This window comes from Nymphalis io, chromosome 16, assembly GCF_905147045.1.
Source record: "Nymphalis io chromosome 16, ilAglIoxx1.1, whole genome shotgun sequence".
In the NCBI taxonomy this organism is placed as follows: domain Eukaryota; kingdom Metazoa; phylum Arthropoda; class Insecta; order Lepidoptera; family Nymphalidae; genus Nymphalis; species Nymphalis io.
The window spans coordinates 16,147-29,255 of record NC_065903.1 but is presented as its reverse complement, the minus strand read 5'-3'; the positions used below and the strand labels follow the sequence as shown (position 1 = coordinate 29,255).

Here is a 13,109-nt window from a genome sequence, read left to right as displayed (position 1 = left end):
ATTATATAATATATTTCTTATTTTTTGAACTGGCATCCAGCCGTAATTTCATCTTGTCAAGTTGTCAAATGTCTAATATTAAAGTTAAATTGTATTGAAAATTTTAAGAAAATAAGATTTATTAACAGTAGAACTGAATAAAAAAATATTAAATGATTATTTACAATCATTTTAATTTTAAAAATACTATGGCATTCGCAAGAAACGGGTTTGTATATTGTAAAAGACGTTTAAAATGGGAATTTCGTAGTGTATCTGATATAAGTTATCAGGTTAAGGTTAGTTATTAGAGAAATGTTTCATGAAAAGATATATTTTTGAAATCAGTAGAATATGGAATACGGACTTTTTAGGACTGTCAAAGTAGTAAAACAGATAGTAAGGAAATAGAATCAAAAGTCTGGAATCGGCGAGTTGTTTCGGGATTGCAACCGACGGGAGCTTTACATGTCGGCAACTACTTCGGCGTTGTGCGTCGCTGTGTCCGTCTACAGGATCAAGGAGATGATCTCATGTTATTCATTGCTGATCTTCATGCACATACAATTCCACAGGTATATATTTAGGATAGAAAACATATTAAAAATGGTTATCAAGTTTCCTTTATAATTAAATGAATTTCTCATCTGCTTATTAGGATCCGGTTACAGTTCAAGAAAACTCTCTAGAACTCACTGCATTTTTGCTGGCCAGTGGGGTTGATCCCGAAAGAACTGTTCTATTTGCACAGTCAGCTGTGCCTCGGCATGCAGAGCTCTGTTGGCTACTGGCATGCCTCGCTACACATGCACGTCTTGCTCACCTGCCACAGTTTAAAGAGAAGTCTGCTAATATGAAAGAAGTTCCACTTGGCTTGTTGCTCTATCCTGTGCTTCAGGTTTAGTATAAACTGATTTGAAAAACTTAACTCACTTAAACACTATAATATTAAAGTATTCTCTTTTTAAATTACTCTAATGAATTCCAATTATTGTGATATTTATTTCACTTTAATTTGAAGCAATCAAAAGACTGTTTGATTTATATTTTATGTATTGCAGGCCGCAGATGTGTTAGTTTATCGAGGTACTCATGTGCCTGTAGGAGTAGATCAGATACAACATCTGCAGGTAGCCTCACAGCTTGTGCGAACCTTTCACCACCGCTTTGGAAAACTTTTCCCCACACCCCGTCCCATCCTACCAGGTAATAGTGTTTCAGATTTAAAATTTGTCATTAATGAGATAAATTTATAAAGTATTTAATAATATTAATTATAATTTGTCATTATTTTGTACAGTGTGAAAGTAGTGGCTGGTGACAGATTTGTACTTTTACTTGATCTTGTACAGATGATGGAAGTGATCGGGTTAGAAGTCTGCGAGATCCAACTAAGAAAATGTCGAAATCTGATTCAGATGCAAAGTCTAGAATATTATTAAGTGATTCCGATGAAATAATTAAATTGAAAATAAGGAAAGCTGTAACAGACTTCACACCACAGGTAAAATCTCCATTCCAATAAGGATAATTATTATATTGATGGAGTTTTTGTTGATCAGTCAAGTCTCTACAACTCTTGTGATTGCCTTGTGTTCAAACCCCAGGTCAGACCGATAAAAAGTTATAAGGTTTTTCAGTCGAAAATTCTCAGAAGCAGCCAGCAGTTTAGAAGTGTATACTACACACACCCGTGCTTCGGAAAGCATGTAAAGCCATTGGTCCTGTGCTTGAACTACTTTCGGTCGTGTCGGAATTGCCGTCCCATCGGCTTATGAGAGTGGGAGAATAGAAAGTGCATCCGTGTTTGCACACACATTTCTGCACTATAATATATATGCAGTTGGCTAATCTCTCTTGTCTCTCAAGCCACCGTGGCTCAAATAAATCGGTTAGGAAGCCGTCACGTAGATAGATAATGAAATACATGTAAGTTAAAGAACAGGAAACAGTATTTCGTTGCGATTCGTGGTCTTAATAAATATTGTGTGGTCCAATGGAGTGACCAATAAAAGACAAACATAGAAAACATTAAGTACATTTACTTTCATTACCACAATTGTCTCTATTTCAAAGTTGCAGTTAGGGCTCATTAACACGTTTTTTTAAGGCTTTTACTGTGGCTTTTACTGGTGGTAGGGCTTTGTGCAAGCTCGTCTGGGTAGGTATCACCCACTCATCAGATATTCTACCGCAAAACAGCAATACTTGATATTGTTGTGTTTCGGTTTGAAGGGTGAGTGAGCCAGTGTAATTACAGGCACAAGGGACATAAAATCTTAGTTCCAAGGTTGGTGGCGCATTGGCTATAAGCGATGGTTGACATTTCCTACAATGCCAATGTCTAAGGGCGTTTGGTGACCACTTATCATCAGGTGGCCCATATGCTCGTCCACCTCCCTATTCTATTAAAAAAAAAGGCGCCGTCGACGCGCGTTTCACTCAACTAACGCATTACGAACGCGACGTTATCGCAACAAATTTACCTCTTCACTCATTCGTAAAATTGTAGTATGAAGACGACTTTTACTCGCGCTGTTGACGCTCGTAGACGGCATTAAAAAATAACGTGGTGTAAAGTGAACCTTAAGGTCCAGGCAACCCCAAAAATAAACTATAATTTTTTTTCACTTTACAGCCTGCCTAGGATTTTTTTATGTCTTAATAAAATAGTTCTATTTTTGAGTTTGAGTACTGTTCTATTTTTTGTTGCATTTCGCACTAGAACAATCAGACAGCATAAATATAAATATATTATATATCAGGCAGAAGTGAATTATGTAAAATAAAGTATTAAATATGAATTTTTATTTTCCGCCTGCAGGTAACGTTCGATCCTGATGCGCGGCCGGGCGTTTCTAACCTCGTGACTCTGCACTGCCTCGCTTCCGACAAGACCGTCGAGGAGGCGGTGGAGGAGGCGGACGGTCTCACCACCGCGCGCTACAAGAGCGTGGTGGGCGACGCGCTGTGCGAGGCGCTGGCGCCCGTGCGGGAGCGCGCACGCGAGCTGCGCGCGCGGCCGGCCGCGCTGCGCGACGTGCTGCGCCACGGCGCCGCGCGCGCGCGCCGGCGCGCCGACGTCGTCTACGCGGACGTCGCCGACAGGCTGGGCCTGGCACCCGTCGCCCCCGAACCGCGAGTGCTCACTCACGCTCTCCGCCTCGCGTAGTCGAGATGATGACTGCTTTAGTATACCTGATTTAGTTCGTGTGACGTGGGACATTAATGAAAACTACACAGCTATTCGTTAAACGGCTATATTTATACCGATCGCGTGTAACTACATAGATCAGAGTCGATGGTGGTGGTGCTGCATGGCGAGTGCGTGGTCGGGAGCGGGCGGCGCGTGTGGCGCGTGGGACGGCGCGACGGGCGCGGTGCGTTCGCGCAGGAGCACGACGAGGTCGCGCAACAGTTCCACGGCCTGGGCTACGGCCTCGGCCTGTTTCTCCGCTGCAAGTGCGCTGCGCATGGCTGCCTCGGCTAGCAGCTCTTCGGTGGCGAGTCGCGGAGCGTCCGCTGCGCCTGCACCAGACCCCTCCGAGTACATGTCCTCGTCCAGTGCCGGCTTGCGCTCCTCGTCCGAGTGACTACCGCCGCGAGTGCCCGCACCAGCTGTCATACCATTACTTGTCATGTTAAGTTATAAACTAATACAGAAATATAGTTAATAAATAAAGAAAGGCAATTTATTTAATACAAATAAAAATGTACTATTTATATGTAGTATATAATGCAGCAATTTTTTAGTATATTAATAAATCAACTACAAGGAATATGCAAGAGTATGTATGAGCTACAGTGTATATTTTTCAATCTCATATCCCCATGGGACAGCAATCTATAATCTTGCTACTAGACTGATTAGGCAGTTTATTTTAATTTTTCAAGAAATTTATGTTATGTGATCCTTTCAGAAAAACTGAGTAGATTTTACACATTCATTTATTAGTAAGTAGGTAATGCTCTTATATTAATAATTTTTACAAACATGCATCAAACAGATAATTATTTGCAGATAAATCGGATGCTAAAAGTATGCACACTGTCCCTTGTAACTATCACTACATACACTTGTCATGCAGGATAGCTTGGCTCTGGTAGAAGAATATACAGAAAGTCTTCAAAATAAAATACAAATTCACAAATAGAAAATACTAACTATCACTTGATTTAGTACCAAGAAGATTCTGTAAGCGTTCTTCAACACTGGATAAATCACCAAGAGCTCCTCCAGCAGCTGACTTCTTACGTGCTTTATATTTTATATCTGCCCAAAACTGAAATGTGCCAATTAATATAATTATTTTTTTATAAACTAAGTAGTTTTCAGCAATCCTTTTTTTTAATATATTAGACCGACAGACTAAATTAAAACTTTAATTAATATAAACAGAAATTAATTAATAACTTGAAATGAAAAGATAAAATGTCTTAAGAGTTAATCTTTTTTTCAAAAATTCAATTTAACTTCAAGTTTTTTCTTAAGAAAAAAAATTACTTAAAATAAATGTGCTAAAAGCTGTAGAAATTTAACTGGTATGGTATTATAGTACCCATCAATAAATAATGCAAAACAATCTTTGAAGAGACAATCAGCTAATTTCGGCTTTGACGAGCTTTATCTGTGTTGCAGACTACTTATATTACATTTCTCAATGATTGTTCAACTGCAGTAGAATGCGGTCATGTCCAATTTAAAATATATTAATATATATCCCCAACTTTTAATAATTTAAAGTTGTATGATGGCTTTAGTGTGTTGTGAATTCATCACAAATCTATTATAAATATTTATTGACCATTAGTATGACTATTGTTTCCCTTACATAATAATAATGTCCTCCAGACCGATTTCGGCCACGGCGGCAAATCTCAAGAGAGATTAGCCAACTACGCAGGAGATATTATAGTGCACAAGTGTGTGCGCAAACACAGGTGCACTCTCTATTCCCTAACTCTCATAATCCAATGGGACGGCAATCCGACACGACCAGAAAGAGTTGAGGCGCAGGACCAATGGCTTTACGTGCTTTCCGAGGCACGGGAGTGTACACACTTCCAAACTTCCACACTCCGGGCTGCTACTGAGAATTTTCTGACAGAAAAACCCAATAACTTTTTATTGGCCCGACCTGGGAATTGAACCCAGGACCTCCGGGTCTGCGGCCTTATATCAAGCCACTAGACTAATGAGGCAGTCAATATAATATCTTTCAATTATGTCTTACATAATAACAACTAGCTCACAATCGAACACTAGCCAATAGAATGTGTGGTTTTTTTTAATTAATTCATAACTATAATAATTAATAGCACTGTCTGAGTCCAGTATCTGTCTGGAGTTGATAGTTATAATTATAACAGGATAAAAAATATGACAAATTTTAAAGATCACTGACCCGACACCACTTGTCAGGTGATTTTCGAGCGCCACCTGACTCTTCAGCAGCCGCGTTAAGCCTTTCAGCTAATAGCCGCCACAATTTACATGCACTGAATCTGGAGTATATGGATTGTTTTCCGGCTGCGAAATCGCGGTGTTCTTCCATAAACGATAGAAGGAGATGCAGTTGCTCCGAGCTAACTCTGCACCTAGTTAACACGCCACTCATCTCTGTGATGCATATCGCGGTGTTCTAAAATTTTTCTAGTATACAGTAACCAAATATTTTGTTTTCGAGATTCTTATTAAATTAAGTGTACACCATAATTTATTAGTTTGTAACATTAATAGTCTTGTCAGTTACAAAACTTTACATAACGCACGAACTAAATATAATGAAATTTAATGTTTTCATGCTAATCTTGTAAAATACGACACAATAGTAGGTTAGGAGTCACAAGTATTTTGATTTGCAAGCCAATGGCTCGGTACCTATTGTCATATTTGTATTTTATTATGTCAATTATTGGCATTAATAGATTATAAAAAAGTGTAATGTTTGTCTTTGGAAATTGTTGTGTAAACATATATCTATAATGTTACAATTTCTTCATATCATATTTTTTTAAAATTTTTTGTATAGGTAGGTTGACGCTCAAGTAGACCACCTCATGGTAAGTGGTCACCAACGCCCATAGACATTGGCATTGTAAGAAATGTTAACCATCGCTTACATCGCCAATGCGCCACTAACGTTGGGAACTAAGATGTTATGTTCCTTGTGCCTGTAATAAAACACTCTTACCCTTTAAACCGGAACACAACAATACCTCCTGATTTGCGGTAGAATATCTGATGAGTGGGTGATACCTACCGAGACGAGCTTGCACAAAGCCCTACCACCAGTAAATCAGTTGTCACAAAACATAACAAGATTGTTATTATGTTTTTTTATTATTTATGATATAAAAATCTCTTAATAAAATTATTTATTGTGACATAATATTTGCTTTTTTTCTAAATTTTGACAATCTTATTATAATAAACTTATTTATTACATTTGTATTAATAATTGCCCTGCCTGTGATTTCTAAATTAATTATTGTTATTTAACCTTAGATGCAAAACAATTGTTTGTATATTTTGGTCTACTGACGAGTTTGTTAATTGAATTTTATAAATTTGATTCAAGATAATAATTTGAAAATAGCAGCTTTTGAAGAAGAATATTTAATTTTCTCTCTCTTTTCCCATTTTATCAAGTATTAGCGTGTTCAGTTAAATTCCTCTCGTTCCATCAGCGCCAATGTATAATATATATTTCATAAGCCGGCTTTACACTTAACGGCCGAGAACTTACACCTAACGCTTACAGAAAAATAGTTCAATCCATTGCGAATCTTTTGTCTCGGGACTAAAAATCGACACCGACTGAGGAATGTCGCGAATGTAAAGTGGGCAATATTTGTTTGGAGGAATCCTTTTTATACATAAAGATAATTTTTGCTTATTTGGAGAGATAAAATTCTAAGATTTACTCTGCATAAAAAAACAATGTGATTCGCATCTATCAATTTAAGACTGGCTGCCCAATAAATTAATGTAGCTTATTTTTTACTGTCCTTTAAATTAGCTCAACTGAACATATAAAGCATTGTTAATTGGTAGTAGCGTGTAGTCGAGCTTTATTTTAAAGCAATCATTATTTGGTAGTAAATCACCATGGAAACACTGACTGCTTCGAATTTACAATAAAATATACATATATTGCTCAATTTTAATTTCAATTGTAGCTAAATAAATTGTACAAATAAAAAGTAAAACTTTAAAAATATCTTTTGCTACATGCCACATATTGTATGTATTATGCAAAGTACAATACATCAACATTTCTGATGTTATGTGATCTTGCAGAGAATTCTTGAATAAACATTGTAATTGCAAGGAAGGTAAGAAATTGTTAATAAAATACACATGCCATAATATATGTAAGTAACTAATACTATTAAGCAGCTTTTACTTTTTTTTTTGTGATGAATATAGACGAGCAATTATTAGGGGCTGGTGAAATGAACCGATATGTGGTACTGCAACAACTCGGTGATGGCACTTACGGTTCAGTCGCACTGGCGCAGCGCCGGGACACTGGTGAAAAAGTTGCCATAAAAAGAATGAAACGAAAATATTATTCTTGGGACGAAGCTATGAATTTACGAGAGGTTAAATCGCTCAAGAAACTTAACCATGCTAACATTGTTAAATTACGTGAAGTTATTCGAGAAAATGATACTTTATATTTTGTGTTTGAGTATATGCGTGGAAATCTCTATCAGTTGATACGTGACGCCGAGAGGCCGTTCGCAGAGCCAATTCTGCGTAACATATTGTACCAAGTGCTTCAAGGTTTGACTCACATGCATCGGCATGGCTTCTTTCATCGAGATCTAAAACCTGAGAATTTATTGTGCGCGGGACCAGAGTTAGTAAAAATAGCAGATTTAGGACTTGCTCGTGAAGTGCGATCAAGGCCGCCTTATACTGATTATGTGTCAACTAGATGGTATCGTGCACCTGAAGTCTTACTGCACGATACACATTACGGTGCTCCTATTGATCTCTGGGCAGTCGGCTGCATTATGGCGGAATTGTATACTTGTCGTCCCTTGTTTCCTGGAAATTCAGAAATCGATCAACTGTATAAAATCAGCGCAGTATTAGGGACACCATCACGCGAAGAGTGGCCTGATGGTTACACGCTTGCAGAAACTTTACGCTTTCGTTTTCCGACGTGTGCAGGCGTGGCTCTAACACGCGTAGTACCGACGGCTTCGCCCCCTGCACTGGCTCTCCTTGCAGCCTTGCTGCGATATCCACCACGCGATCGTCCAACAGCGCCCCAAGCTCTTAGGTAGGAAATGTAATAAGTACGAAAAGTTGGAAATAACAATTGCAAATATCAATATGATTTACTTCTCATCAGATTCCCTTATTTTGCGGTCGGCGCCACGCTCGTTCTTCCACCACCGGCATCAAGAACACGTCGGTTTGTATTTTTAGACAGACAAAGTATCTGCTATTTTAGGGACCTCTTATTTTCTAATATAAAGTGTCTCTACTCATATGGCGGGCTATCTTCATAAATAGATTTATCAAAATAATTATAATCTTTTATAAAGTAGCCATCTACCTAGTGGTTAGAGCACGCGAATTTTAACCTACTACGTAATATACCTACATACAATTATTCCAATAAAGGAGCGGAATTCGCGCCGAGGTGGAAAACGTAGTTCCTTCAGCGATTAATTCAACGACGCAACCGACGGTTCCGACGCCTCTACATGATCGTTTTGCCGACATTTTAGGGTATCTCCTTAACTAGTATATATTTATTTTTTATTCCAAAATTGGATTTCTACATTACCACTTTATCATAAAAGAGGTGAGGTGGTGCACTCGGCACGACGCTCGCGTGCCGGTGGAGGAGCAGCACGCGGGCGCAGCGTGTTGGCGGCGCTGCATGCCGGCGCCGCGCCAGACGACACGCGCCCGGGCGCGGGAGCGGCGGCCGCCTACCTCGGCACGTCGCGCTATGTAGCCGGTGCTAGGATTGATACCGCGCTTTTTCATCCACTCGCGTTCCGGACGCATAGAGGTATGGTTTTCAATCTAATTTCAATTTAAGAAGTGCTTAATATTATCCATAGACAGCGTGATGGCGTTAATACGATTAGAATGATTACAGAGACGACCGCGGTGGGTAGCGGAGCCGCGAGAGTGGACTGGGCGGCTAAATATCTGCGTTAGTGACGTTAGAAGCATTAGTTATTTAATGTAAATAGCATGCCCTAGGCAAAATTTTGTTTGTACGAGACGATTATAATAAAGAGAATAAGTGAAAAATATGTAATATTTATTTATAATAGTGTTTTAAAACACATGGTAAATTTGAAGTGTATTTAATATTTGTACATCTGGGTAGGTTTCACCCATTCATCAGATATTCTACCGCTAAACAGCCACACACAATATAGTTGCGTTCCGGCAGGAATGGTGAGTGAGCCGGTGTAACTACGCGCACATAACAAATTCGTTTCCAAGGTTGGTGGCGCATTGGCGATGTAAGGAATGGTTAATATTTCTTACATCGTCAATATCTATGGCGACCACTTAACATCAGGTGGCTCATTTGCCCGTCACCGTACCGTTACAGCCTGTGAATGTCCCACCACTGGGCTAGAGGCCTCCTCTCCCTTTTTTTGAGAAGGTTTGGGGCTTATTTAACCACGCTGCTCCAGCGCGGGTAGGTGGAATACACGTAGCAGAAAATCAGTGAAATTAGATACATGCAGGTTTCCTCACGGTGTTTGCCTTCACCGTAAAGCACGAGATGAATTATGAATACAAATTTGCCCATGCTCGTCTGCCACCAATACCATAAAAAATATATATAATCCGAATACGCCACCCGAATATGTTATACCCGTCTTGTACTATAAATACAAACCAACTGTAATTCAGCGACGATTACTAAGAAACTCATACAACATAATAATATACATTCACCAGGGCATCGTCGCTTAGTTGCTAAGTTACATAAAGAACATAAAGAAAATGTCAATGAAGTGCAATCAAGAAGTCTGAGATTAATTGGTACATATGTCCATACAGATCAGATGTGCGATCAAAAGTTACTGCATTATGCAAATCTGTAGCCTATAACGATTCAAGAAATGAGTTTTCGGTAACTTATCCCCAAGATAATCGTTTATTGAAGCCGGACACAGTCGCAAAAAAGCACATGGGCCACTTTGTTTAATAAAAATTATCAAGATATTTGTCGAAATTTACAATTGAAATTTATTATCTTGTTTTATCCCGAAAAGTTGACTAGAGAGAAAATAAAAGTTATACAAAATAATACTACTTACTAAATATAGTAAAGCGGTGATATATTTTTGCAATCTTCCCTAGCATGTTATGATATATTTTATAAATTTTGATATGAATTAAATTTTACTTAAATAAGTCAAATCAAACGATTATTGTTCAAAGTACCACCAAGTTTACTACAGTACTTAATAATTCAACAAAATCTTCTAAAAACAACCTAAGTATACTTATAAGATGTCTGAAAAATACAATCTACATTACCAAAATAAAAAACTATGGCAAGTCAAGATTTCCACACGCAAAAATGGACCAAGTTAATATAATTAATAAAAAAAAAATTTGTTGAATTGACTTTTCCAATTAAAATTAGGACTGAAGGTTTCAGTAAAACAGTGAATAAAATAAACAGTTTCAATAATTTAAATTTATGCTTTGGCATAAATGTATTTTTTGGATTAAATGTTACTACTCCCTACTCACCATATTTATCTGTTAAAGAATGAAAGAAACTGGTAATGGAACTGAGATGAGTAACCAGAAACATTATTATAAAGAATGTTATATAAAACAACTGTTACACTTTTTTTTGCTTGAAATTGTACCACCTTTATATTTATATATTTGAGTCTAGACATTAAAGAAAATTGAATGAAAACTCCAATCAACAACTTTATCATTCTATATTATATTATTATTTACATTTATTTTCATATAAAATCTGTGAGTTATTAACAAGGAGGGCAATGGGGTTGTTATTCATATTTGAGGTAAGGCTTGGCATCAGGTGGTGCAGTTGAATGTGCAGAGTGGGCAGAGTGTTGCCAGGCATCTGGCGGCCAACTGTACACACGGGGAGCACCACCTTCCAGTAGACCCCATCCCAGCAATTGTGATCGTGCCCCACGCTCACGTTTAGGTGATGCTGTTGAGATATTAACTGACACACCTTTAATAATATGATCTTGTCCACAAAGTGACTGAGCCACTTCTGGGTCCAAAAATGTGACAAAACTGAATGCACGAAATGGTTTTGGTACAAACACATCTGTCACCTGACCGAATGCTCCAAAGTACTCTCGCAAATCATCTGCAGTGAGGCTTTCAGTGCACCGGCCGACGAATACCTTTCTGTGTGCTGCTGAGCCACCATCTTTACTATTAGGGATGCGTACATCACACCAGCGGCCATCTATCATATGTCTGCGGCCTAGGGCACGCAACTGCGCATCATAGTCCGCAAACTTTATGAAACCAAATCCCTTAGATAAACCGGTTTTAGCGTCACGTTTCACTTGTACCATGAGTAATTCACCAAATGCAGCAAAATAGTCACGGACAGCCTCTTCTCCAGTCTTCCAAGGTAATCCGAGCACAATTAGATCAGAGCAGCGTGGACGTGGTGTGGGTGTTGGAGCATCAGTTCTAGGAAAAGCACAAAAATAATGGTGGGTCGCCCAGCCTTCAGCAGGTGGAAGGACTCTATCGTCTGCCAGGCGAAGTCCGCGTAATCTTCCACCAGCTCGGTATTTGAGACCACTGGCTCCTGCAAACTGAGCCGATATTGTACTTAGAAGCAATGAGCCGTCTTCTTCAGTAGGCAACTCAATGGGCTCGTCTTGCTCGCCCTCGCTTACTACCACGTACTCTATCGACATCGCGCTCACCGAAAGTCACCGACCGTCGTACACATCATCGTTGTTAACATTATCAATCGTAAGGGGACAATAGTCGTCCTGAAAAAATGATTTTGCGTTTTCTGTGTAAAATTAACTTATTTTGTATTTCTGACTTGTGATAGTATTTAGTATTCAAATGACGTTTGACGTATGACGTGACCGTGACGTTTTTCTGAGGGATAAAAATAGTTTTACTTTATAAAAATATAGGTACCTACCTACACGAAGTCAAAATTATGCTTATGATCTTAGTCAAACAGCCTATAAATATATTTCATAATAATATATTTCTAAAACGCTATTTTTAAGAATGACTAATTTGATTAACATATTTTAATTATTGATTATCTTATGTCATTGCCACTATTTTGAAAATTCGAGTGAATAAATATGTATTAAGTATAAAATATATATAAAAGAATAAAAGTTCTATCTAATTGTTGGCATTTGGCTATTTCATTTAATCATCATCGTCATTTCATTTAAAAAAAGAAAGTAAATACATATTATAAACACTATGCTTATTGGACAATTCTTATTGTATTTGTAAATATAATGTACTATATTTAGGATGATGGGAAGCCCATAAAAACAAAGCTTCGAAAAAAGCGCTCCATGCCATACGCGATCAAAGGCTTTCTCTATGTCCAAACTTACTCAACTGCTTCAGCCCATCGGTGAGTCAGGTAAACTAGAAGATTACCGGTGGTAGCTTTATATTTAATTCAATACTGTAACATGTCGATTTAAAAGTGACTATATAAGCCTATATGAATAAAGAATTATTTGATTTCATTTACATCAGGTGTAATTTATTAGACTACTTATTTCCCTTTCAAAGAAACATAATATGGTACAAATCAATTTTAATGGATCACAGTCATTTAGAATTTTTTACTTATGTCTTTGGTGATACGATGTTTTTCACAAATCATCTTCAAGATTAACAATAAACTTAAAATTTAAGTTGAAATGCATTTTTCATCGATACAAACTCTTATGACAACACTGTCGGTGTTCTATGTATCAAGGCCGTTATTACAAACATTCTGAATTATGTTTATATTAAACGATATCCTATAACTAGCTTGTAAAAATTAAATGTTTGATCCTTAAACTAAAAACTTATTACTGTCACTGTCACTCGTCATGTCAACAAACAAAACTTTTAGCTC

At 37.9% G+C, this 13,109-nt stretch overlaps 4 protein-coding genes across 6 annotated transcripts; 2 read left to right on the top strand and 2 right to left on the bottom strand.

Annotated features, from left to right (window-relative positions):
* The first annotated feature begins 94 nt into the window (after positions 1-94).
* Positions 95-3,230, top strand: LOC126774441 (tryptophan--tRNA ligase, mitochondrial). Its single transcript, XM_050495970.1, has 6 exons — positions 95-278; positions 354-554; positions 638-877; positions 1,041-1,185; positions 1,332-1,483; positions 2,804-3,230. Exons 1-6 carry the CDS (start codon positions 153-155, stop codon positions 3,149-3,151), a joined length of 1,212 nt encoding a protein of 403 aa, XP_050351927.1. The 5' UTR covers positions 95-152; the 3' UTR covers positions 3,152-3,230.
* Positions 3,224-5,860, bottom strand: LOC126774442 (uncharacterized). Of its 2 annotated transcripts, none has more exons than XM_050495971.1 (3): positions 5,385-5,860; positions 4,145-4,262; positions 3,224-3,597 (listed from the first exon to the last, which is right to left on the bottom strand). In XM_050495971.1, the coding sequence occupies exons 1-3, from the start codon at positions 5,595-5,597 to the stop codon at positions 3,272-3,274; spliced, it is 657 nt and encodes a 218-aa protein (XP_050351928.1). In that variant the 5' UTR covers positions 5,598-5,860; the 3' UTR covers positions 3,224-3,271. The 2 variants fall into 2 exon arrangements, with proteins under 2 accessions (XP_050351928.1, XP_050351929.1); XM_050495972.1 differs by having other exon boundaries at positions 4,163-4,262.
* A 1,306-nt stretch (positions 5,861-7,166) lies between these two features.
* LOC126774269 (serine/threonine-protein kinase MAK) lies at positions 7,167-9,245 on the top strand. 2 transcript variants are annotated; one of them, XM_050495703.1, is made up of 6 exons: positions 7,167-7,317; positions 7,412-8,276; positions 8,349-8,411; positions 8,624-8,731; positions 8,806-9,020; positions 9,111-9,245. In XM_050495703.1, exons 2-6 carry the CDS (start codon positions 7,438-7,440, stop codon positions 9,170-9,172), a joined length of 1,287 nt encoding a protein of 428 aa, XP_050351660.1. In that variant the 5' UTR covers positions 7,167-7,317; positions 7,412-7,437; the 3' UTR covers positions 9,173-9,245. The 2 variants fall into 2 exon arrangements, with proteins under 2 accessions (XP_050351660.1, XP_050351661.1); XM_050495704.1 differs by having other exon boundaries at positions 9,100-9,214.
* A 1,676-nt stretch (positions 9,246-10,921) lies between these two features.
* LOC126774511 (TAR DNA-binding protein 43-like) lies at positions 10,922-12,092 on the bottom strand. Its single transcript, XM_050496073.1, has one exon. It carries the CDS (start codon positions 11,911-11,913, stop codon positions 11,011-11,013), a length of 903 nt encoding a protein of 300 aa, XP_050352030.1. The 5' UTR covers positions 11,914-12,092; the 3' UTR covers positions 10,922-11,010.
* Positions 12,093-13,109: the final 1,017 nt, after the last annotated feature.